The following is a 25,013-nucleotide window of genomic DNA, read 5'->3' as shown; positions in this document are numbered from 1 at the left end:
GTTAGTATTCACATTTTATTTTACATTGAATGCTACATATATATACATATATATACATATATGCACACACACATAAACATATATATATATATATATATATGCGAGTAAAAATAAATACAAAAAAAGGGGGGTTTTTTGTATGATTGTGTATAGAGGAATATATTATTTTGTTTAAAAGAGTTCCAACACTGTCTGTTTTTTATGTTTTATTTATATTCCTTGTGGTATTTCATATTTTCTATACTTTGTAGTATTTCATCATGGCCGGTATGACAGACTTTAACACATATACATACATCATCATCATCATCGTTTAACGTCCGCTTTCCATGCTAGCATGGGTTGGACGCTTTGACTGAGGACTGGTGAAACCGGATGGCAACACCAGGCTCCAGTCTGATTTGGCAGAGTTTCTACAGCTGGATGCCCTTCCTAATGCCAACCACTCAGAGAGTGTAGTGGGTGCTTTTACGTGTCACCCGCACGAAAACGGCCACGCTCGAAATGGTGTCTTTTATGTGCCACCCGCACAAGCCAGTCCAGGGCACTGGCAACGATCTCGCTCGAAAATCCTACGGGAGCCAGTCAGGCGGTACTGGCAACGGCCACGCTCAAAATGGTGCATCTCATGTGCCACCCGCACAAGAACCAGTCCAGGGGCACTGGCAACGATCTTACTTGGCTTGCCGGGTCTTCTCACGCACAGCCCATTTCCAAAGGTCTCGGTCCGTAGTCATCGCCTCGGTGAGGCCCAATGTACGAAGGTCTTGCCTCACCACCTCAGCCCAGGTCTTCCTGGGCCTACCTCTTCCACGGGTTCCCTCAACTGTTAGGGTGTGGCACTTTTTCACGCAGCTATCCTCCTCCATTCTCACCACATGTCCATACCAGCGCAATCGTCTCTCTTGCACGCCACAACTGATGCTTCTAATGTTCAGCTTTTCTCTCAAGATACTTACACTCTGACGGGTATTCACATTGACATTACACATCCAACGGAGCATACTGGCTTCATTCCTTGCGAGCTTACGTATGTCCTCAGCAGTTACAGCCCATGTTTCACTGCCATGTAGCATGGTTGTTCGTACGCATGCGTCATACAGTCTGCCTTTTACTCTGAGTGAGAGTCCCTTTGTCGCCAGCAGGGGTAAGAGCTCTCTAAACTTTGCCCAGGCTATTCTTATTCTAGCAGCTACACTTTCAGCGCACCCACCCCCACTACTAACTTGGTCGCCCAGATAGCGGAAGCTATCGACTACCTCTAGTTTTTCACCCTGGAATGAGATAGAAGTTGTTTCCTGTTTGTTTGCAGTCTTTATTGCACCTGAACATCTGCCACAAACAAAAACTAACTTGCTAGTTAACCTGCCTTTGATGTTGCTGCACCTCTTATGTGTCCATAGCTTGCACCGGGTACATCTTATAGAGTTACTACCTACTCCTTTTCTACATACTGAGCAGGGCCATCTACCTGAAGGGGTTTGTGTTTTATCTACCTTCCTACTTATTAGGATTTTGGTTTTAGCTAGGTTGACTCTAAGGCCCTTCAGTTCTAGACCTTGCTTCCACACCTGAAACTTCTCCTCTAGTTCTGATAGTGACTCCGCAATTAGGGCAAGGTCATCAGCATAGAGGAGCTCCCAGGGGCAACCTGTCTTGAACTCCTCTGTGATTGCCTGGAGGACTATGGTAAATAATAGGGGGCTGAGGACGGAACCTTGGTGGACCCCTACCTCTACCCGGAATTCATTGCTGTACTCATTTCCAACCCTCACCTTACTGGCAGCATCTCTGTACATGGCTCGCACAGCTCTCACTAACCATTCTTCTATCCCAAGTTTCCTCATTGACCACCAGATAAGGGATCGGGGGACCCTGTCAAAGGCTTTCTCCATGTCAACGAAAGCCAGGTACAGAGGTTTATCCTTAGCTAGGTATTTCTCCTGCAACTGTCTCACTAGAAATAAGGCATCAGTAGTGCTTTTACCTGGCACGAACCCAAACTGCATCTCATCTAAATTGATTCGCTCCCTAATTAGTTGGGCTATGACCCTCTCTGTAACTTTCATAACCTGATCTAACAGCTTGATGCCTCTGTAATTATTTGTATCTAAAGCGTCCCCTTTACCTTTGTAGCAGTTGACTATGATGCTGCTACACCAGTCATAGGGTATGACTCCTTCGTGTATCACCTGGTTCGTAATACGGGTGACTAGGCTATAGCCAACACTGCCAGATATTTTGAGCATCTCTGCAGTGATTCCTGATGGGCCGGGGGCTTTCCCGGTCTTCATACTCTTAATTGCTTTATCTACCCTGGTACTATCAACTCGGATAGCTGGTCCCTCTATTGGGTCGACATAAGGCAGGCTCTCTTTCTCCCATTCATTCTCTTTATTAAGCAATCTATCGTAGTGGCATCTCCAGACCTCTTTCTTTGCATCCTCATTTAATGCAAGCGTACCATCATCCATGCGAACACATTTCTCTCCTACAACATCACTATTCTCTCTCCTACACTGTCTTGCAACACGAAATGCCTCAAGTCTTTGGTCCTCACGGCGCAGAACATTGGCAAATCTTTCCTTATCTGCTTCATATATATATATAAATATATATATATATATATATATATATATATATATATATATATATCATAAATATATAGGGATTTACAGTAACCTGCTTCTCCAACATACTGAGAATTCAGAAATAGCAGTCAAAGAACTACTGATTTCAAAACTACAAATTATTACTCCAGATTGATAGCGATATTTTTGACTGCTATTTCTGACTGAATTCTCAGTATGTTGGAGAAACAGGTTACTGTCAATCCCTATATATTTATGATTATAAATGTTTTTTACCGAAAAGGTTTTTTCATACTGAGCTACCCGGCAAAATTGTTAATTATTAATTTTATTACTAATTGACGATTCCCTGCCCTGCATATCTATATATATATATATATATATATATATATATGCATACTCACATATATATATATATATATATGCACACACACATATACATACATATATATATATATGATGATATATATATATATATATATATACATATATGACTGAGGAAAGAAGGCCACGAATGACCCACCTTCTTTTTGCCTGTCTTTCTAATCGTTGTTTCTCCTGTCTGCCTTTGTATCGTCTATCTGTCCAAATGTTTTATTGTCCTCTATTGTGCTTTTGTTCCATTTATATATAAATATATATATAATGTGGCCACAAAACGTGTGTAGTCAACACTTTACCTTCTATTTTATAAATTTAATAAGTTGCATTATATTTTTAGTCTAGTATTTTATAGATTTTTATGGATGTTATACTTTTCTTTTAGATTTTATGGATGTTATACTTTTCTTTTAGATTTTATGGATTTTTAAATTAGTATTTTGTAGAGTACGTTTTTCTTGATGATAACTGGTCTCTTTCATTGTTTGAATTGTATATTGGTGGTTCTTTCCTAAATTATATTTATATACATATATTATTGATTATGAAATTCAATTTGGTATTACTAAATTGAATTATCCCTGTAAGTTTGGAATTTTACATTCCCTAATATTATAATATATATATATATATATATATATATAAAACCAAAATAAGCAACAGGACATCGAGAGGTGATGCAGTACGACCATTTCAAGCAGCTCCATTTAACTGAACAATGCAATCATTATATCAATTTAATTGCAGGGATATCCTCAGCTGCATAAATAAATAGAAGTTTTTAATCAGTTGGACACATTAATATAATTTTACTCAAATTCTCTAATAGAGCAAGAAGTAGGAGAATGTGCTACACATGTAAGAACTGTATGAAGCTTGTTAGGGTCATAGGTTGTAAATGATTGTGGTTCACTTTTAATTTTGATAAATTTTGGTCATATGTAGAAAATTTTTCTGGTTCTAATGTTTCTAATGTACTAATTCATTTCATTACCATTAATAATGATATTGCTGTTATTATTGTGGGTTGTTGTGTAAGTGCAATCATTGTAATATTTTGCTCTTCGAGAATAATAGAACTATAATGCAAATATTAATATCTTCAAACGATACCAAAGTTATCACTACATCTCAGTATCATTGTCTTTTTATATTTCAGCCTAGCAAGACCAGCCCATATTTTACACTGATTCTACATCAATTTTTAATGAACAACATGGAATAAATTTTATTTTGCACAACCACTATTAATGAACTGATCATTTTTGGAAATAAATAGAAATAATTTATATCCAGTTTCTTTCCACCAAATAAATAAATAAATAAAATTTTTAGTTTTAAATTTTCAATTTCTCTAAAAAATTTCCAGATATTTTTATTGGAGAAGAAAAGAAAAGTTTGGCTTATATTCTTGTATATAATTGTCAAAATATACATTTTAAATCAGTAAATGGATACTGTGGAATATAGATATCTATATATAAGCCATATAGCAGTCCATATATATATATATATATATATATTTGTATTCAATACAGGGGCATTTCTAAAAATACATTTTGTCATCGATAAGTGTATGTTCTGGAATATTGTCATCTATTTTATCACCTCGCTTTTTTGTGTATGTTTTAAGTGCTTATTTAAGGCATTATTTCTACAACCTCTGAAATGGAACAATTATTCCAAAATAGTTATTTTCTGATTACTTAAAAGAACAATAGTTTGTTTTACACCATATCCATCGTTACTGGTAAGACTTTCAAACTGATATCTGTTAAGTTATCTGCTTTATATGTGTTTCAGTTATCCACAAAATGGCTGTTAATGTTTATCTTGATAAGATATTGTGGTGTTATGGGCTGTGACGAGCTATGTGTTGTGGTGGAGAGGGGTGAGGCAAACAGAGGTGAAGCCAGACCGGAAGGGCCAAACCGGAAGGGTCAGATCGGAAGTCGGCGACACGCAGTCGAAGGCTAGCACGTGGGACCAGTGAGAAAACAGCGACGTTACGAGAAAGACGTGTTCTGATTAGGAGTGATCGTGTACCCCGCTGCAGTCAACAAGGTAAGGTCCAACGCTTCATTCTGTCCTTTTGCTTCTTGTTGTCTTCTTCCTCCATCGCACCACAGATATATATCAGGTCATTAAGAATGCAATGTCCAATTTTGAACTGAAAGTTAATTTTACCTTATCTCAACAAAAAGCAATGCAGTTAATCAAAGTATGCACCTAAATTATCAGCACAATTTTGCCATTTTATCAGTAGCTTATTTATGCCAGCAGCAAAGAATTCTGGAGAGCAAGAGGTGATGAAATCACAAAAGGCCGTTTTTACATCTTCAGATTTGAAGTTTTTCCTTGCAAAAAATTGTCTAATGGCTGGAAAATGTGACAGTCAGCTGGTCCAAGGTCTGACAGAGGACTACCAAGTTCAATTCCTGCAACTTGAGTAGCATTCTTTGTGCAACATGTGGTCAAGCATTGTCTTGCAAGAGAATTAGCCTATCTCTGTTGAGCAATCTTGGTTGTTTAATTGCAAGTTCATTCATCTTTTCATCCAATAGGTTGATGAATACATCCGCTGTAACTGACTTACCATGTCTCATGAAGCTGCAGTGGATGACACCAGTGCTGGACCACCAAACAGACACCATTAGCTCGTTTTGGTGAATATTGTTTTTTGATTGTGTTTTGGCACTTCATCTCTATCCAACCACCATGCAGCAGACTCGCGGTCATAGGATTGCAGTTTCAATTCCCAGACCGGGCGTTGTGAGTGTTTATTGAGTGAAAACACCTAAAGCTCCACGAGGCTCTGGCAGGGGATGGTGGTGAACCCTGCTGTACTCTTTCACCACAACTTTCTCTCACTCTTACTTCCTGTTTCTGTTGTGCCTGTAATTCAAAGGGTCAGCCTTGTCACACTTGTCACGCTGAATATCCCCGAGAACTACGTTAAGGGTACACGTCTCTGTGGAGTGCTCAGCCACTTGCACATTAATTTCATGAGCAGGCTGTTCCGTTGATCGGATCAACTGGAACCCTTGATGTCGTAAGTGTCAACAACATTTACATACAAACATACATAAGAGAAAGAAAGACAGAGAGTGACAGACAGACAGAGGTTAAAATGTATTTGTTCTGTTAGAGCATTCATCCACCTTCCATACACTGAGGTGAGACCCTAGTGTAGTGTTAGCAGTTTTATCATTGATGACCCAAATAGGAAATAAGTAGTACAGGTCGTACAGATTTGCATGATAACCAGCAGCAGAGAATTTTTGATTGATTTAAGGCTGCAAATAATCACATATAATATAGGATCAGTTTTGACTGGGATTTTAAGTTTTATTTGTTGGCTTATTCAACCTCCCCCTCTCTCACTCTCTCTCTCTCTCTCTCCCTTTCTCTCTCTCACTCTCTCTCTCTCTCTCTCTCTCCCTTTCTCTCTCTCCCTCTCTCTCATACACTCACACAAACACACGTACACACACACACAGATTGTATGTGTTCAGTAAATGTATAAGCAAGAACATAGTAGTCTACATATATATTTTGCATTCAGCACGATTATACACCAGAACATACTTGTCATAATATATAGTATCATTGTTTGAATGTTGCTGATCCTGAAATATTGAATTCTAATACCCTTTAATATTTAAACCAGCCACATCTAGCACAAATGTTCTATACCAATTTTATGTTCAAACTGGCCAGAACTGATCTCTCACACCTACCCTACAATGTCATCCTCAAAATAAAAAAATCACATTATCAAAACCTCAAAGCTATGAGATAACATATGATTAATACAAAATAATGTGAATTTATAAGCATTACATTTTGTCAGAGTAATCTGAATGCTGAAGGGTTAAATGCATGTTCACTAAATTTAATGGATGGGGAGAGAAAGAGGGAAAAAGAGAATTAATTATATCAATAGCAATCCTTGATTAGTATTTCATTTTATCAAATACAGCAGTGTGAAAAACAGTCAACCCTGGTAGAATTTGAACTAACAACTTAAAAGGACACAACTTAGGCATAAATGAATATGTATGTATGACATTTCATCTGAAAATACACTGTTTTTAGTTAGAATATTGCATAAACCTTTAGCTGCAGGAAAGTTGTAGCAATCTCTGGCTTTATAATAGACATACATCAGAGGGATAATCTTATCAAATGTTTGACTAAAGCCTATAAACACAAAGTAGTAGGCCTGGTCTTGACCTGACTATTTATCTTTGTATATTGCATCATTTCGTCTTATTGATTATGGAGCAAGAGAAAATGAAAGATTAGATCAACTTTGGCAGAACTCAAACTCAGAATCGAAACTTATAACAAATAGCATTTCAATTATGCAGTCCAGATCAACAACAGTCTGACATTGATCCACCTTTAAAGCTGATCTATGAGGTTTAGTCAAATATATATTTTTTTTCTTTTATAATGATATTCCATTGTATAAGTTATGTTATTCTACAACAAATATCAAACTAAAAGGGCAATCCAGAATCCGAGGATTCTAGTCATAGGTCTGCATCAGTGAAGGTAATCCAGATAGGATAAATTCTTTAATAAGAAGCAATAAAATCTTGTTATTATGTTTGGTGTGGTTTCTATGCCTGATAATAGGAAGGATGTCCAGCCATAGAAACCATGTCAAACTTAATCAAAGTTCAAGCAAGATTTAATGCTTCAGTCCATCTAGGAGGACAATAACTCCAAATCAGTGCTAACACAGACTACAATGACCTATCCAATCAACGCCAGCATGAAAGATGATGGCAGAAGCAGGTGATGATGATGATGGCATCAATACAGTGATGATGAGAATGATGATGATGATGATGATGATCATGATCATGATGATGGTGGTGGTGGTGGTGGTGGTGGTGGTGGTGGTGATGATGATGATGGTGGTGGTGGTGGTGGTGGTGGTGGTGATGATGATGATGATGATGATGGTGGTGGTGGTGGTGGTGGTGATGATGATGATGATGATGATGACAGTAGCAGTGATGATGATAATGATGATGGTACCAACAACATGATGATGATGAAAAATAAGTGAAAAGAAAAAAAATATATATTTCATAACAAAGGGTTTCTTGCTTGAAAAATTTACTTTTGTTTACATTTGTTGTTCTTGTTGTTGTTGTTTTTTTTAAATTTTTTTTTTTAATAATCATTTTGCCTGTCTGAAATACACTAAGAACTTCGGTTCTTAGGTACTTAAGACCACAGATGTTTAAAGCAAGATTCAGTTGCTGTACGACTATGTATAATGATATTAAACAATAGTAATTCCCAAGTTATTGCTGCCAATAATGCTATTCAGAAGAATGAATAAAAATAAATATTATACTACACTAAAATCGTGTATACATGAATAACAGAAGGGATGCTTTCAATGACAATTATAGTGAATTCGATTTCTACTAAACATACTTGGTGCTTTAAATTTTTCTTATTCTTTTTTCTATACATTGAATTTTTATTGGTCTTTCCATAAAAATTTATTATTAATGTATGAAATTTCACACATATAGCGATTCTCTCTTATTCGCTTACACTGAGGTAAATTTTAGAGTCTAAATTAACAAATAGTCAATAATTAAATCTAAATTTCATGAAGTATTTATTTATTCATCCCAAGCTGGAACATTAGTCTATCAAGACACAGTTTCTCATTGAGAAATCTTTATGTGGCACTAGTGCAGTGTAGAGAGTGTGTGTGTGTGTGTGTATGCATATGTGCATTTGAATGTTCCTCTTAGAATGTGTGTGTGTGTGCGTGCATGTATGTATGTATACTCTTTTGCTCTTTTACTTGTTTCAGTCATTTGACTGTGGCCATGCGGGAGCACCGCCTTTAGTCGAGCAAATCGACCCCTGCAGTTGATTTGCTCAACTAAAGGCGGTGCTACAGCATGGGCACAGCCGAATGACTGAAATAAGTAAAAGAATAACTGTTATTTCCTTATTATTCAGAAGTATAAAAGCGATGAGCGGGCAGAATCGCTAACACGCTAAACAAAATGCTTAATGGTATTTTGTCTGTCACTACGTTCTGAGTTCAAATTCTGCCAGCATTGCCATTCATCCTTTCAGAGGTCAATAAATTAAGTACCAGTGAAACACTGGGGTCGATGTAATCGACTAACCCCGCAGCTACCCAAAAATTTCAGGCCTTGTGGCAATAGTAGAAATGATTATTCAGAATTATGTGCATGACTTATGTAGTCAAAGTGTTATACTAACACAGTTATCTTCTTTGCGGTGTAAATGTGTTTGATACTGATTATTGTAGTTAAGATTCTGATGGAATTCTGACAAGCTACGAGTCAAGAGTTAGTTGAATCATAGTTCAACTGCTAAGTACTTTGCTAGTTTGCAGTACTAGATTCAAATATCCCTTTATGGACGTCTGCTAGAAAAAGTAAGCTAATGAGAGAGCCTCTACAGAGTTGCTTGTGCTTGATCTGTTACATATACTAGCAAAATCTCTCTCAAATCAAGCTTAAACATTTTAAAAGTGAAATGACAAAATTAGTGTAGATGTAGATATGATTATAGATATGAGACACGATGGTGACAGCAGGAAAACCACTTTAGATGTGTCTGTGTAATTTGGGTGATATATACTGGCTTCAGAAGTCACAGGAGCGGTACATATATATGCATGCATGTGTGTGTGTGTGTATGTATATATATATATATATATATATATATATATATATATATATACATACATATATACATATATATATAGGAGTGGCTGTGTGGCAAGTAGCTTGCTTACAAACCACATGGTTCCAGGTTCAGTCCCACTGTGTGGCACCTGGGGCAAGTGTCTTCTACTATAGCCTCGGGCTGACCAAAGCCTTGTGAGTGGACTTGGTAGATGGAAACTGAAAGAAGCCCATTGTATATGTGTATGTATATATGTATGTGTGTGTATGTGTTTGTGTTTCTGTGTTTGTCCCCCCACCATCACTTGAGAACCAATGCTGGTGTGTTTACATCCCTATAACCTAGCAGTTCGGCAAAAGAGACCGATAGAATAAGTACTAGGCTTACAAAGAATAAGTCCTGCGGTCAATTTGCTCGACTAAAGGCTGTGTTCCAGCATGGCCACAGTCAAATGACTGAAACAAGTAAAAGAGAATTTGAAATCAAAACAAAAAGATATGTAACTATCTTTGATCATAATAGTAAAACAAAGGATTACAAAGAAACTAGTGACATTCTCTGTCAGTAAAATGGAACACAATTAATAAAAATAGAATAAATTTTATGCCACGAGGCAGAAGAGAAGCTTTATGTTTCAAATACTTGTCCTCCTGCTTCTGAGAAAGAATTCATAAAAGTTTCGTCGTTTAGGCTCGAAAATTGCGTAGATCATAGGTTCACTTAATCAAGGATTGATCGGGGATTTAACAACAACAATAACAACAATATAGTATATGATTTCTCTAGGGATAATAATTACTTTGATCTCAACCAATATGGCACTTCAAGGTAGAGTTATTCAATCAGTCAATCACAGGAAACCTATTTTAGAGGTTTCCTAATTTATCGCTCTATAATTCTCTTACTCCTATTTGCTTTAGCAACATAACTGTGGTCATACTGGAGCACTACCTTGAAGGATTTCTAGTCAATCAAATCAATTCAGTACTTACTTTCAACTTGATATTCTATCAGTTACCTGTTTTTTTTTCTTTTCCTGACTTTCTAGGTTACAAGTATGTTAACACATTTTGCCTAGTAATTTTTATCATCAGCAATATAATTTTACCTCCACTTTCCAAACTGGCATTAATTGAGTTGGTCATCATAGTCAAAGTTAGTTTTTATTTGAAGTTTCTACTCTCCTAGATGAGTTAGGTGGGCACATCTTGTTCGTATGGTTCATTTTTGGTATGGTTTCTTTGGCTGAATGTTCTTACTTTCACCAACCACTTTTCAGAGTGCAATGGGTGCATTTTATTGTGGTACTAACACTTGAGAGGTTGCCCTGTATCTCATTGGACCTGTGGTTCCATTTTTTGCCTGTGGACCCCTTTGATTCTTATTTCACAAGAAGAAGAAGAAGAAGAAGAAGAAGAAGAAGAAGAAGAAGAAGAAGAAGAAGAAGAAGAAGAAGAAGAAGAAGAAGAAGAAGAAGAAGAAGAAGAAGAAGAAGAAGAAGAAGAAGAAGAAGAATGGTATTTCTTATAAAGTCACATTGCAATATATTTTTAGCTTGTTCTGGATCATACTCTTGGCGCTCCGTCGATTATGACGACAAGGGTTCCAGTTGATCCGATCAACAGAACAGACTGTTCATGAAATTAATGTGCAAGTGGCTGAGTGCTCCACAGACACGTGTACCCTTAACGTAGTTCTCAGGGAGATTCAGCGTGACACAGAGTGTCAAAAGGCTGGCCTTTTGAAATACAGGTACAACAGAAACAGGAAGAAAGAGGGAGAGAAAGTTATGGTAAAAGAGTACAACAGGGTACCAACCCCCTGCCAGAGCCTCATAGAGCTTAAGGGGTTTTCGCTCAATAAACACTTACAACACCCGGTTTGGGAATCCAAATCGCGATCCTACGACCGCGAGTCTGCTGCCCTAACCACTGGACCATTGCACCTCCACTTCTGGATCATACAGACACCAAAATCATGACTTAGAGACACTGGATCATGGGAAAAATCCTATATGAGAGACTTCAACCCCAGGAGCTGTCAGTATCAGCCTATTCCCAAATAGTGAAACTAATTTTCCCAAATTTTTTACTTCAGAGCAAGACTGACCTATAAGCTTTGTCTATTAATAATTATATCAATTATTGAGTCAGTAACATGAAAACATCATGCGTTTTCTTGAAGAAATATTTAGATCCATTGCACATTCTTCTGCTGGAATCAAGACTGTTAAATGCTGATTATATGGTTTTTGACCAGAATTCTGCAGAATTGCATAATGTATCTAATACTGACTAATCCAGCACTTCATTATCTGTGCCAGCTTTAGCAACACAATTATTGATATGTATATAATGCATTGCATCTCATGTTATTTATGGAATGCCAAGCAACCATACAGAGACTTTCTGGTTTAAGTAGATCTATGGTGGAAGTCATTCTAGCCACAATTATGTTGTCTTTCATTCAGATTTAATGCATCTTGGATTATATTAGTCAATGTTCTTCTTTTCTAAGATGTCACAACATGATTTGATAGGGATTTAGTTGCTATTTCTAGCCAGTTTTGCAGCTTCCTGATTTACCTGTTTTATTTCTATACAGTGAAACTCTCTACCTTATAAATGCATCTTCTTCATTTCCCAAATTCTAAAATTCAGTGAAACTCTAGATTTTCAAAGAAAGAGCCATAGGAAATTGATTAATCTTAGATAATTAGATGACTGTTTAACAAAGCAGGCAATAGTACAGGATTATTTGAATAACCAGTGAGTTTCTATATAGTTGCTAAACCTGCATGCCAGGAATAGCAGTCAAATTTTTATCATATCACAGTCTTCAATTTTTGTAAAAGGATGTGTTAGATATGTAATCTTAGATAATCCTTTCTGCTACAAGCAGAATCCTAGCTAATGTTTTCTGCTACAAGCAGAATCCTAGCTAATGCTTTCTGCTACAGTAGAGGTGGAAAATCAGTCATGGTGATTTCAGTAGTTGTCTGGTACTTATTTTAATGACCCTATAAAATGAAAGGCAAAGTTAACCTCAGTGGAATTTGAACTCAGAACATAAGACAGATGAATTGTCTCCATGCATTTTGACTGGTGTGCAGACAATTCTGCCAGCTTGCTGCCTTTATGTAATCTTAGATAATAGAAGAGATGATAGTTATGACTGGAACTTCTTTGACCACAGATTTGCTTACAGAAAGGAGTCTCGAAGTGGTTACTTCAGATTCCATAAACAACAGCTAAATCTCCCTCAAATAACATCCAACCACCTTAGATAAGGAAGAGTACATTGGATGGTGTAATCTTACAAAAACTAAGTCTGAATGATAGATGGGATGATCGTTGTTGTAACATCTCTGATCATAGGTCTGCTGGATCAGGCTAGCATAAAATTAAACGAAGGACTCTAAAAAAAGAGAGGGGAGTTGTGAGAATTGAAAAAAGGTCAGACAAATTATCTTGCTTAACCCATTAAGTCTCACTGTCCTATAAATAGGACACTAAATGAGAACATTAAATAAGCTATATCACATTGTCTCAGTGTCCTATTTATAAGACACCATGTATTTCCATTTCTACTTGAAGTAAAGGAGTTTTGATAATTATTTTTTTTTCATTTTAACCTATTTTCAATCATCTGTAAAAATTTTAAAGTAATATTCAGAAATTTAAGTACTCTGGGACTTAATGGGTTTAAGAAAATTCTTCTTCAAAAGGAATTTTCGCAGACACATTCATTAAAGAATTCAAATTTTGAGGCTTTGGTAGAAGACACTTACTTGCCCATGATGCCATGCAGTGGGACTGAACACAGAACTATGTGATTGGGAAGCAAGCTTCTTAAAACACAGCCTTGTTTGCATGTATGAAGAAATTCATGTACAAATAAATCGAACATTTCCTAGGTATGTGTGACAGAAAAAAATATTGGGAATCACTGCATAAGACACCCTTTTTGTTACACCAAATTCATCAGTTAGTACAGTAAAAGCATATGGCATAGTAGTTAAGATTCCGAGTTCAATTCCAGGCAATGACCTGAATAATAATAATAATGATAACAACATCGAAAAATACCTTAGGAATGAGAACCCAGGTTTGAAATTTCCCCCAGACACCTGATGAAGGCTGAAGGATATATCAGCCGAAACATTGTGTTAACAACAAACAAGATGAGGACAAATATCTGTCAAATGTAAATAATGTAAAAGCTTTTAGTCAGTAAATTACTTTAGTCATTACATTAAAATCCTTTATTCAGCACAGTACAGTCAGAGGATTCTGTTTATACAGTACGATACTTTAGATTGTACAGTAAAATATATATCTGTGCTGTACAAGAGTTAAGTATATGGTGTGTAAAATTATGCACTGTGGAAGACATTGTGTTAAGCAGTGGATGTCTCCCAGAAGAGATTTAGTAACTGGAATTATCAATTTTCACAGGTAGTACCAGTGCAGTAGCATTTGGTTTCAGATTCTATAAGAAATCATATGGCACAACATAGTGATGCTAGACAGTGTGTGTAATGTTAGTACCATGTGACAATTATGGATTGTTATTGAATTGAAAGAGCTCATACTAATAGCAAACTTACATCAACGTCGCCTAAGGGTAGACAGCAGTGATAACGGTGGTGGTGGTGGTGGTGGTGGTGGCAGAAGCGGCGGTGGAGGTGACAGAGGAAGTGTGTGAGGACGCAGGGGAATACATCGTCGAAAAAGGAATTCAAGGCGTGATGACATACTCTAAGTTATTGAAAATAAAGTCAAATAAATACATGTACATACACACACACAAGTAATCAGACACATATGTTCATGATAACACATACATACATAAATGTCTTTTTTGTACAAACACACACACATGTACATACACGAACACATATATATATTTCAATCAACTGTAAAGTTTCAAAACTGGCTCAAAACGACAATGATTTCAAGCATGACACATCAAACGAGCTGCCAAGCTTATACATTTACATACATACATATATACATACATATATACATACATACATACATACATACATACATACATACATACATACATACATACATATATCTATGTGCATATATATATAATGATGATATGTTGTCAACTTAATGTGACAGTCCCATGAAAGGGAAAAATGCTATATATATATATATATATATATATATATATATATAGAGTGTACTGGGTGCTTTTGCATGGCACTGGTACAGGTGCTTTTATGTGGTGCTGTACAGGTGTTTTTAAGTAGCATCACATGATGTTTTTACATGGTGCTGCATATGCATGTATCATCATCATCATCATCGTTTAACATCCGCTTTCCATGCCGGCATGGGTTGGACAATTTGACTGAGGACTGGTGAACCAGATGGCTACACCAGGCTCCAATCTGATTTGGCAGAGTGTCTACAGCTGGATGCCCTTCCTAACGCCAACCACTCTGAGAGTGTAGTGGGTGCTTTTGCGTGCCACCGGCACGAAGGCCAGTCCAGGGGTACTGGCAACGGCCACGCTCAAAATGGTGTATTTTACATGCCACCTGCACAGCGGGACTGGCAACGAACTCACTCGAATGTCTTTTCAAGTGCCACTGGCACAAGTGCCAGGAAGGCGGTGCAGATGAAAATTCTTGAGAAAAATCTTGCATATTTCTACTGTTCCACTTACAAATGGTATTTGCAATGTGCATATTAGTTGCTTGATTTCTTTATTTGAAAATGTATGTATGCATATATGTATGATTTTTCTTTCAACTTAATTTAAGTTCTTGAGAGAGTTCAAGCCAGTTGCAAATAAAGCAACAAGACTTTTTGAGTTAAGAGATGTTGGTAAATATATGGTTGAGTTAGTGTGTTGGTTGAACTGTCAATACATACACCCCAGTGTGCATCTCTTCACATAGGAATCTCAGATGGAGAATTTTTGGAATGTCTTACAAATCTTTATTGTGCTACAAACAGATCAGAGTTGGAGAATCCACATCAGTTTTTTTTTTTGCTCCTTTTCCATGAACCCGAGTATTTCCAGGCTTTTGTGCAACTGGTACATAACCTAATGTACCTTTGATGATAGATGCAAATAAGAATTCATAATTGCATGCATGTATGTGTTTGTGTGTTGTGAACATAATTGCGAGTATTAAAACAGGATAAACCAATCAATCACCAATAAAATCATATATTGCTATATTAATTTGTTCATCTTACAACTGTTGTTTTGATGCTAGCATGGATTGGAAGAATACATATAATTGACATTTATTTTACAGCCGGATGCCTTTCCTGTCAGTAATCCTTATCAGTTTTTCAAGTAAGGCATTTGTTGTTTCACTATTTTTTTAAAGTGCAGGGTGAAAACTTTTGACAGAGAATCTCAACAAAAATCACCATTTTTAGTTCAACTGTTTCATGTGAATACACAGAGTTCCATACACTTACATAGCATACATCATACATGTATGATGAAAGATGTGCTTATATGTTCATTTTTATGTTTGTTTTTTTTAATGATTCTCTTGTGATTGATAATTTGGCCACTTATAAAATACACTAACAACAGTCCAACATTCAGCCTAAGTTTACTCCTGATAGCACTACTGTTTCTGTTTACCACAAACACTATTTTAATGTATTGCACTTAGAATGGGTGTGACACTAATTTAACACCCATCTGCAATGCCCATAAACTAATACCAAAGAGTGTTAAGGAATTCCAAAACTGGCTCTACTAAATCAATTCAAATGAGGATTAATCAAAAGAGGCAGATTTTATGTGGATTCTGGAAAATAACCAGGAGAATACTTAATCATGGCAAATCTCCTATTTCCACAATCATCAATGGACCTGAGAGAGCCAAGTTATTTGCTAAGAACTTTGCATCAAATGCTAAACTCAATGACTCTAACCATTATTTGCCTAGCTTTCTCATTTATACAAACTGCTTTCAAGTATCAGTCAGGGAGGCTTCCACACTTATTTGGAAGCAACTAGCCTAAACAGTCATAGTGTTGATACACCTCTCACCTTGAGATATCCATAGTTTTAGGAATGTTGTTCACTTGTTGTCTTAAGGAGAAATGGCTCCTGAACTGATGGTAGAAGTCTGAAGTTTTCCCAGTTTTCAAGAATTTCAGTGAACATGCCTCCCTATTTCAGGGAGCAAAAGGAAGCTGTTAAACTGTATTATTTATTAGCACATTCTTAACCACTTGAATAAAACCTATCTGCCTCCTTGTACAAAGCTTGTCTCCTTACTGATATGCAATTTGGTTTAGGATTTTCCTCTGCTCATGTTTGCCCAACTAAACTGAAGGTAACGACTTTAAAATAAGAAATTATGACATTATTTAAGACTTTGATAATAAATTAAAATATTTCCCTCAATTAAAGTGATGGGGTTAATGAGATAAAGCCTTAATATCACAGGTATTTATTTAAAAAAAATTCTAAGAAAAATATCTAGGTGTTAGACACTGGAATAGTAATATCAACTACATAAAGCAATCAAATCTTCCTGAGTTCACAATCTTACATTATTTTTGAAGGGGAAGGAAGGACATATTAGCATATGTAGTCCTAGATACACTGTGTTTGAAAATAAAAGTAGAGATAGCCAGTCTTTTTGTGTTTTAACCTTTTATTCAAGTGAACAGGCAGTACCCATGATCCTTTACAAGACCACCAAGACAAGGAGAAGAGAGAGAGGGAAGATTTCCTCAAACTAGAGATCAAGCCTGAATACTTACAAGGCTGAGAATTCTGCTAAATACACCCAAGAGCCAAGTGGAGGTGGTAAATAGGTGATGGGTTAAGTTTGATTAAATAAGACTAACCTGGGGTCAAACAGAACCAAGAATTATAACAACTAATACTATGTTGTCTTTATATTCTCCTATAATGATGCTGCAATTTTTCATGCAAGTAAGTTACACAAAATGCACAGAAACCTGCATCTAATAATAGATGCTACTTTTCAAAAATGCAAATTAGTTTTACGAGTATATAGGCACAGGAGTGACTGTATGGTAAGTAGTGGTAAGTAGCTTGCTTTTCAACTACATAGTTCTGGGTTCAGTCCCACTGCATGGCACCTTGGGCAAGTGTCTTCTACTATAACCACAGGCCAACCAAAGCCTTGTGAGTGGATTTGGTAGACGGAAACTGAAAGAAGTCCATTGTATATATGTATATATATATATATATATATATATATATATATATATATATATATATATATATATATATATGCCTTACTGGCATGTAAAATGCACCATTTGAGCATGGCCATTGCCAGTACCGCCAGAATGGCCCTCGTGCCAGTGGCACATAAAAAGCACCCACTACACTCTCGGAGTGGTTGGCATTAGGAAGGGCATCCAGCTGTAGTAACTCTGCCAGATCAGATTGGAGTTTGGTGTAGCCATCTGGTTCGTCAGTCCCCAGTCAAATCATCCAACCCATGCTAGCATGGAAAGTGGACATTAAATGAGGATGATGATACACGGTGGCCCAAAAGTAGGTCTACAGTTATTCAACTATCTCTTTCGCATTCATATATTAACAGTTTAGATCTTAATTATAAAAAAATATGAAACCATTATTCTATGTTAATTTATTTAATTTTGTCAAGCTTCCTTTTCAGTTTGTAAGATAGAAATTTAAATGTAATAAAATGTTTGAACAGAAATTTAAAGTGCCTACGTGATAACTGTACACCTACTTTTGGGCCACCCTGTATATATATATGTATATATTTGTGTGTCTGTATTTGTCCCCCCATGATCACTTCACAACAGATGTTGGTGTGTTTACATCCCAGTAACTTAGCAGTTCTGCAAAAGAGAATGATAGAATAAGTACTAGGCTTACAAAGAATAAGTTCTAGGGTTGATTTGTTTGACTAAAGGCAGGGCTCCAGCATGGCCACTGTTAAGACTGAAACAAATAAAAGAATATCAATATGCTTTTTTTTTTATTCTTTTACTGATTTTGTCCTTTTCTCTGCAGCCATACTGGAGCATCACTGTCAGGGATTTTTGATGGCCATATTGAGCTATTTCTTTCAGTCTGGTACTTATTTAATCGATCTCCTTGTATTGGAAGGCTAGGATGCCATTTTTTAGATAAAGGCACAGGACATCATTTTATGCTGATAAGCATTGAAATACTCTCACACATACACACACACTCACGCATATATACACTTACACAAATATATATATATATATATATATATATATATATATATATATATATATATATATAATAGTATTATTAGGGATAAAAATCCAAGTTTATAGGTAAAAACTCAATTAAATTCAATTTATTAAAAATTTTAATTAAATTAAGTTTCACAGTATAAAATATAAATATATAGTTTTAGAGAAAAGAACCAAGGTTCATGAACTCATCAATGAAAATCCACTGTCACATATAGAAAAATTGATAAGTAAAATCACAATATATAAGTATAATATAATACAAAGTAAAACTATATATCTATATATAAAAGCACCCACTACACTCTCGGAGTGGTTGGTGTTAGGAAGGGCATCCAGCTGTAGAAACTCTGTCAAATCAGATTGGAGCCTGGTGTAGCCATCTGGTTCACCAGTCCTAGGTCAAATCGTCCAACCTATGCTAGCATGGAAAGCGAACATTAAACGATGATCATGATGATCATGATGATGATATATATATATATATATATAGGTATGTTGATGCAAACAGGAAAAATAGAACTCAAAATATGAGTACATGTATATTTTCATTAATATTTAGCAGAAGTAAGAGAGTGACTCAAATATATGTAAGTTCCTTTCTGTCGAAGAGCATAGGCCCGAAATGTAAAAGACTTTCTCACTTCCCAAGCGTTAAACTAATACATCTGTTAGTTGTTTACACACCCATCTTTGTCTTTTGTTTTTTTATAAATTCTCACTATATGAGTGTGTGTGTGTGTTTAAATATATATATGTGTGTGTGTGTGTGTGTGTATAAATATATATATATGTGTGTGTGTATATAGAAATATAAATATATATATATATATATATATATATATATATATGTGTGAAAATTTGTTTTGGGGTTTGAAAAGGCAAACCCCAAAACAAATTCTCCTGTATTTTTTTCTGCATGAAAATACACTTCTTCTTTCCATATATATATATACATATATATATATATATATATATATATATATATATATATATATATATATATATGTATATATATATATATATATATATATATATATATATATATATATATATATATATATATATATATTCATATATATATATCTTCACATATATATATCTTCATATATATATATATATATATATATATATATATATATATATATATATATATATATATATATACATATATTCATATATAGACTTATGAACCTATGGCTTGGGAAAAACTTTTGAATGGTCCTTCCCGAGCCATACATTGAGAAGTTTGGTTTCCCAGATTCTGTGGCATAAATATTTCCCCAATGGACAAGATACCAGTTCATTGCAGAATTACTAATTTTTGATCAAATGAGTGAACTGGAGCAATGTGAAATAAGGTGCTCTTCTCAACAAAACAATATATTACCTGGTCCAGGAATCAAAACCACAATCTTATGATTATGAGTGTAACACCCTGAACCACTGAACCACACATTTCTTTAGAACAATGAAATAATTATTTCTAGCTTATGCACAAGACCAGCACTTTGAGGAAAGGGAGCAAATCATTAACTGGTAGTCTATTTGATTGACCCCAGAAGTGTGAAAGGTTTAGATGATTGGTGGAATTTGAACTCAGAATGTAAAATGCTGGACACTGCCCTAAACTACTGAAGTGATACCCAGAGAAATTTAGTTTTGAATTTACTATTCAATATAACAAAGTTAAATAAACTGTAATGAACAGAAAGCAAGTGATAAAGACCACAGCATTAAATACTGTTGCAGGTATTGTAGCTTAGCCCTAGGTCAACTACTGATTGAACAAACCTGTGATCAAAGACATTTCATCCATGACCATCCTGCATATTTTTCATTAGTCATTACTCAATATGATCTTCATTTTCAAGATGGGTGCAGCTATAGCTTAATGGTTAAGCTGTTTGTTTTACAGCTACATGGTTTGGGTTCAATCCTACTGAAGGGCTGGTTCCCCGTTTCCATGGCATATAAATTCCCCACCTGGATGAAACACCAGTCTGTCACAGGATTACTCATTTTTGTTAGCTGAGTGGACAGGAGCAACATGAAATGAAGTGTTTTGTTAAAGAATACAATGCATCACCCGGTCCAAGAATCGAAACCACAATCTTACAATCATGTGTCTAACACCTTAACCAGTTAGCCACATGACTCCACCAAGGACCACTAACCTGTGATAACCCTCAGCCTCATCAAACAAGTGCATGAAGTAAGTAAAGCCTACCATGCACAATGATAAATAAGTGATTTTTCTTTTATTATTTTCACCCTAGCTTCTAGCTAACCAAAGCCTTGTTAGTAAAATTAAGGGAACTACAAGAATCCACTAGATGGGTCATTTCTGTTCTTATATGGTAGAATTGCCCAGATTAAAACTACTACTTAGCTTCAGTGGAGTCTGTTTTATTACTAGTATTTGAACCAGGCCTTCTGTCTGCATATAACTTCCTCAGTCTCAGTAATGCCTGATAAGAGTCATCGGAGCAGTCTTTATCTTCTAAGACATTAAAGCAACAATAAGGAAAAAAAATTGAACAAAATAAGACAATGGAGTATGATTTGAGGAAGATTTGGTTGCTATTTCTAACAGATTGGGTTTCTAGCTAGAGGCTTCCTCATTAGTTTTGATGATATTAAGAATAGAAAAGTGAAACTACATGCACACACATGCACATGTACACACACACATGCACTCACACACACACACATGTTGACAGTCGTTTAGAATTATCATTATCAGCTAACTTAACAATTAAGTTGTTAACGAGCCAGCAAGGGACCAACTATATAGTTACGTAGAAAAACCGACCGGCTAGAAATAACAGCCAAATCTTTAACAACATCACATCCAAGCAGTCATCTTAAATGACACTATCCATGGAACCTTTTACATGGTTACTCAACTGGCTAGAAAGAGCAACCAAATTTTGCTCGGATCATATGCTACTATGTTGAGAAAAGGAAGGAAACTTTGGACAATACAGTCATGACTGGAAAGCCTCTCATCATTGGACTACAGCAGAAACATTGCGTAAGCTATCTACTTTCACTTTCAAATTATCTTTCATAACTTTTTCTTTTTCCTCTAACAAAATGTCTTCATGAGTTGCTACGGTAATTAAAAAAATGAAAGAAATAGAGCAATCAATATTCAACACAATCACCCTGCTAATTAGAAATGGCAACTACATCACCCTAAACTTATTCGTTAGTGTCATAACAAAAAATGATGCGGAAAGAATATCTGGAGCGTCATGGCTGGAATGCCTCTGGTCATATCACTGTTCAGTCGGGGATACCTGGGGGAAACTGATAACAATATTGGGTAGAAAACTACATAAAAGTACATATTATCAATTAATTTAATCTATTAAATAATTTAATACATGTTGAAGGGAAGTTATCTAAAACTATATGTATTTCTATGTGTATATTGGTGTGTATGTATATGAGAGAGGGGGAGGAGGACATGTGTGTGTGTATGTGTATGTGGGTGTGAGCAAGTGAATGCACCATGAAAATGGGAGCACATTTGCGAACGATATATTAGAAAGACTGTATGTGTATATTTGTGTGAGTATGTGTTGCATGATATATCACAATATATCAGGATATATATATATATATATATAATGTGTATGTATATATACATATATATATATATATATATATATATATATATATATATATATATATATGTATGAGTATTATGTGTGTATATGTGTGATATATATGCATGTATATATATATATATATATATATATATATATATATATATATATGTATACACACTAACAAATACACACATACATATATACACACACATATATATAATAAAGAATGCAAATGTTTTGTTGAAATCATGCATACAAATTGTACACACACATACACGCACACACACACACACACACACACACACACACATACACACAGACTGATGTGACTGTGTGTATCTGTGTGTGTGTGTGTGTGTATGGTTATGGAGTCACGCATTTTTGCATAAAAGGTTGTGTGCACACATATACGTGTGTCTTCATGCGTATGAAGTTATATCTGCCTGCATTTGTATGTAGTTACACGTTCATGTTTTCATATATATATATATATATATATATATATATATTTCTATATATACATGTATGCACGCTGGCATATTTGTGTATGTAGGCGGGTCTGAGTGTATGTAAATGTATATTTATATGTGTTTGAGTGTATGCAAATGTGTGTGTGTGTGCGTGTGAGTGTGCATATGTGCACGTGGATATGTGTTTTCATGTTTTCATAGACAAACATGACTGTTACTGTGAATACGGGCCTGATCATATAACTGAAAGGGGGTGTGTCAGTGTGTTTCATGTGTCAGTATTTGTGTGACAGTATGTATCTATGTGTTTGTGTATGTGTCAGTAAACTGGTCTTCAAATGACGAGAAAGAAATGAAGGCAGTGGACATAGTTTAACCTTTATATCCATAAGCTGGATGAACTACGGAGGATACAGAATGTTTTAAAGCATTACAAAGCCACTATAAATGGTTATCAGGTGTTCTTTAATGCTTCTGAGAAAGAAAAAGAAAAATTGGATTTGTCTACAGGTAAGTGTTTATACTCTTGTAATTTTTCCCTTTTTCGTATTGGGTGGGGAAGCTTCTCAAGAAAAAAATAAAGGAAAAAATTGAATAGAGAAAGCATATCAGGAACTCGTTATAAAAAAAGAAAACTTAGAACTTCAATTTTGTATTTCTTTTACAGGAACAAAAAATAATGATGAAAATAATCAGGATTATTCTTTCTTTATTTTATTTTCTCTTTTTCCAATTATTGGAAGGGTGATTAATATTTCTTTGGTAAAGCATCAGAATCACATAAAGAAAGAAAAAGAAAAACTGTTCTGTTATGTATTACATCCATTGAGAATGAAACTCTGGCAATTATGAAAAAAATACCAATTGGATATGTGTGTGTGTGTGTATATATATATATATATATATATATATGGTATATATATATATATATATTTACACACACACATACACACATATAAACACACACATACACACATATAAACACACACATACACATATACAGATGTAAATATAAATGAAAAATTATATAGGTATTATATGTGCATTTACGTATATGTATGCATTTATGTATGAATACAATTTTATACACATCTATGTATGTATATGCAATGTATGTGTAAACATGAAATATATACACAAGCTTTATATATATACATTTATGAGTATATACACATATATATATTTAAATATATACATATATGTACACATGTAAATCTATGTATGTACATAGATATGTAAATATATACATACATATATATGTATATATTAATATTTGCACATATTTATATATATATATATACATACACACAAATACACGTATGCATACAGATAACATACGTATGTATACATAGATAGAGAGACAGTTGACAACATCAATTTCTGGATCAAACAGCTGACACCTAAGATACAAAACTCCTACCTGTGGTTCTGTAACTCCTGTGGGTGTGAACGATGTCGATTCGGAGACAAACATTGACACCTTTTACTAGAATGTTGGTTTCCCATGATTTCTCAGCATTTATAGATCCAGAAACAGATTCGATTCAGTGGATTGAACACAGACAGAGGAACATATTCAACATTTATCCATAAAGCTTGCCTTTTTCATTTATGTATTCTAAACCAGTTACTATAGTAAAACTGGTGTTTATTCTTAGGGATGTGTGGTGTGTCTGCATACGCACACCAGAGCACATGTACTGTGAACACATGGGCATGTGAGTGCAAACATGCATGTGATATCATTTGGAATGAACACGCACAAGAGATAGGGTAGGAGGAGATGGTAAAATAAATGAACACTGGTGCTTAAAGAAAGAAGGAAAAGAAAAAGAAAAAAAGAAAGGAAAAAAGAACAAGAAAGAATAAAACAAATATATTGGATGATAGAAGTAGATAAAAAAAAATAAAGCAAATTGGGGGGAAAAAAAGAAGGAAATTAAATAATAATAATAATAATAAATTAAATAAACAGAAGGTAATTATGTATTTTGATTTAAAAGTAAGAAAATG

At 35.1% G+C, this 25,013-nt stretch overlaps 1 protein-coding gene and 1 long non-coding RNA gene across 5 annotated transcripts in view; one reads left to right on the top strand and one right to left on the bottom strand.

The window, feature by feature from the left end:
* LOC106876727 (uncharacterized) overlaps nt 1–25,013 on the bottom strand; it is a 1,066,253-nt gene that overhangs the window by 733,137 nt on the left and 308,103 nt on the right. For 2 of the 4 annotated variants that reach the window (XM_052966108.2, XM_089349747.1), the window contains exon 1: nt 24,421–25,013. This exon is cut by the window's right edge and continues 233 nt beyond it. The exons of the other annotated variants lie outside the window; for them this stretch is intronic. In XM_052966108.2, the coding sequence (XP_052822068.1) occupies nt 24,421–24,506 (86 nt within the window). In that variant the 5' untranslated portion in view covers nt 24,507–25,013. The remainder of the gene's footprint in view (nt 1–24,420) is intronic. 4 annotated transcript variants of the gene reach the window in all.
* The window catches only part of LOC106876728 (uncharacterized), a 364,673-nt gene continuing 362,509 nt past the window's right edge, over nt 22,850–25,013 (top strand). The window contains exon 1 of the long non-coding RNA XR_001410288.3: nt 22,850–23,510. This is a non-coding gene — a long non-coding RNA (uncharacterized LOC106876728). The remainder of the gene's footprint in view (nt 23,511–25,013) is intronic.

This window comes from Octopus bimaculoides, chromosome 3 (assembly GCF_046866305.1).
Source record: "Octopus bimaculoides isolate indiv1 chromosome 3, ASM4686630v1, whole genome shotgun sequence".
In the NCBI taxonomy this organism is placed as follows: Eukaryota; Metazoa; Mollusca; class Cephalopoda; order Octopoda; family Octopodidae; genus Octopus; species Octopus bimaculoides.
The sequence above is the reverse complement of the archived record's forward strand: the minus strand, read 5'-3'. Positions and strand labels throughout refer to the sequence as shown.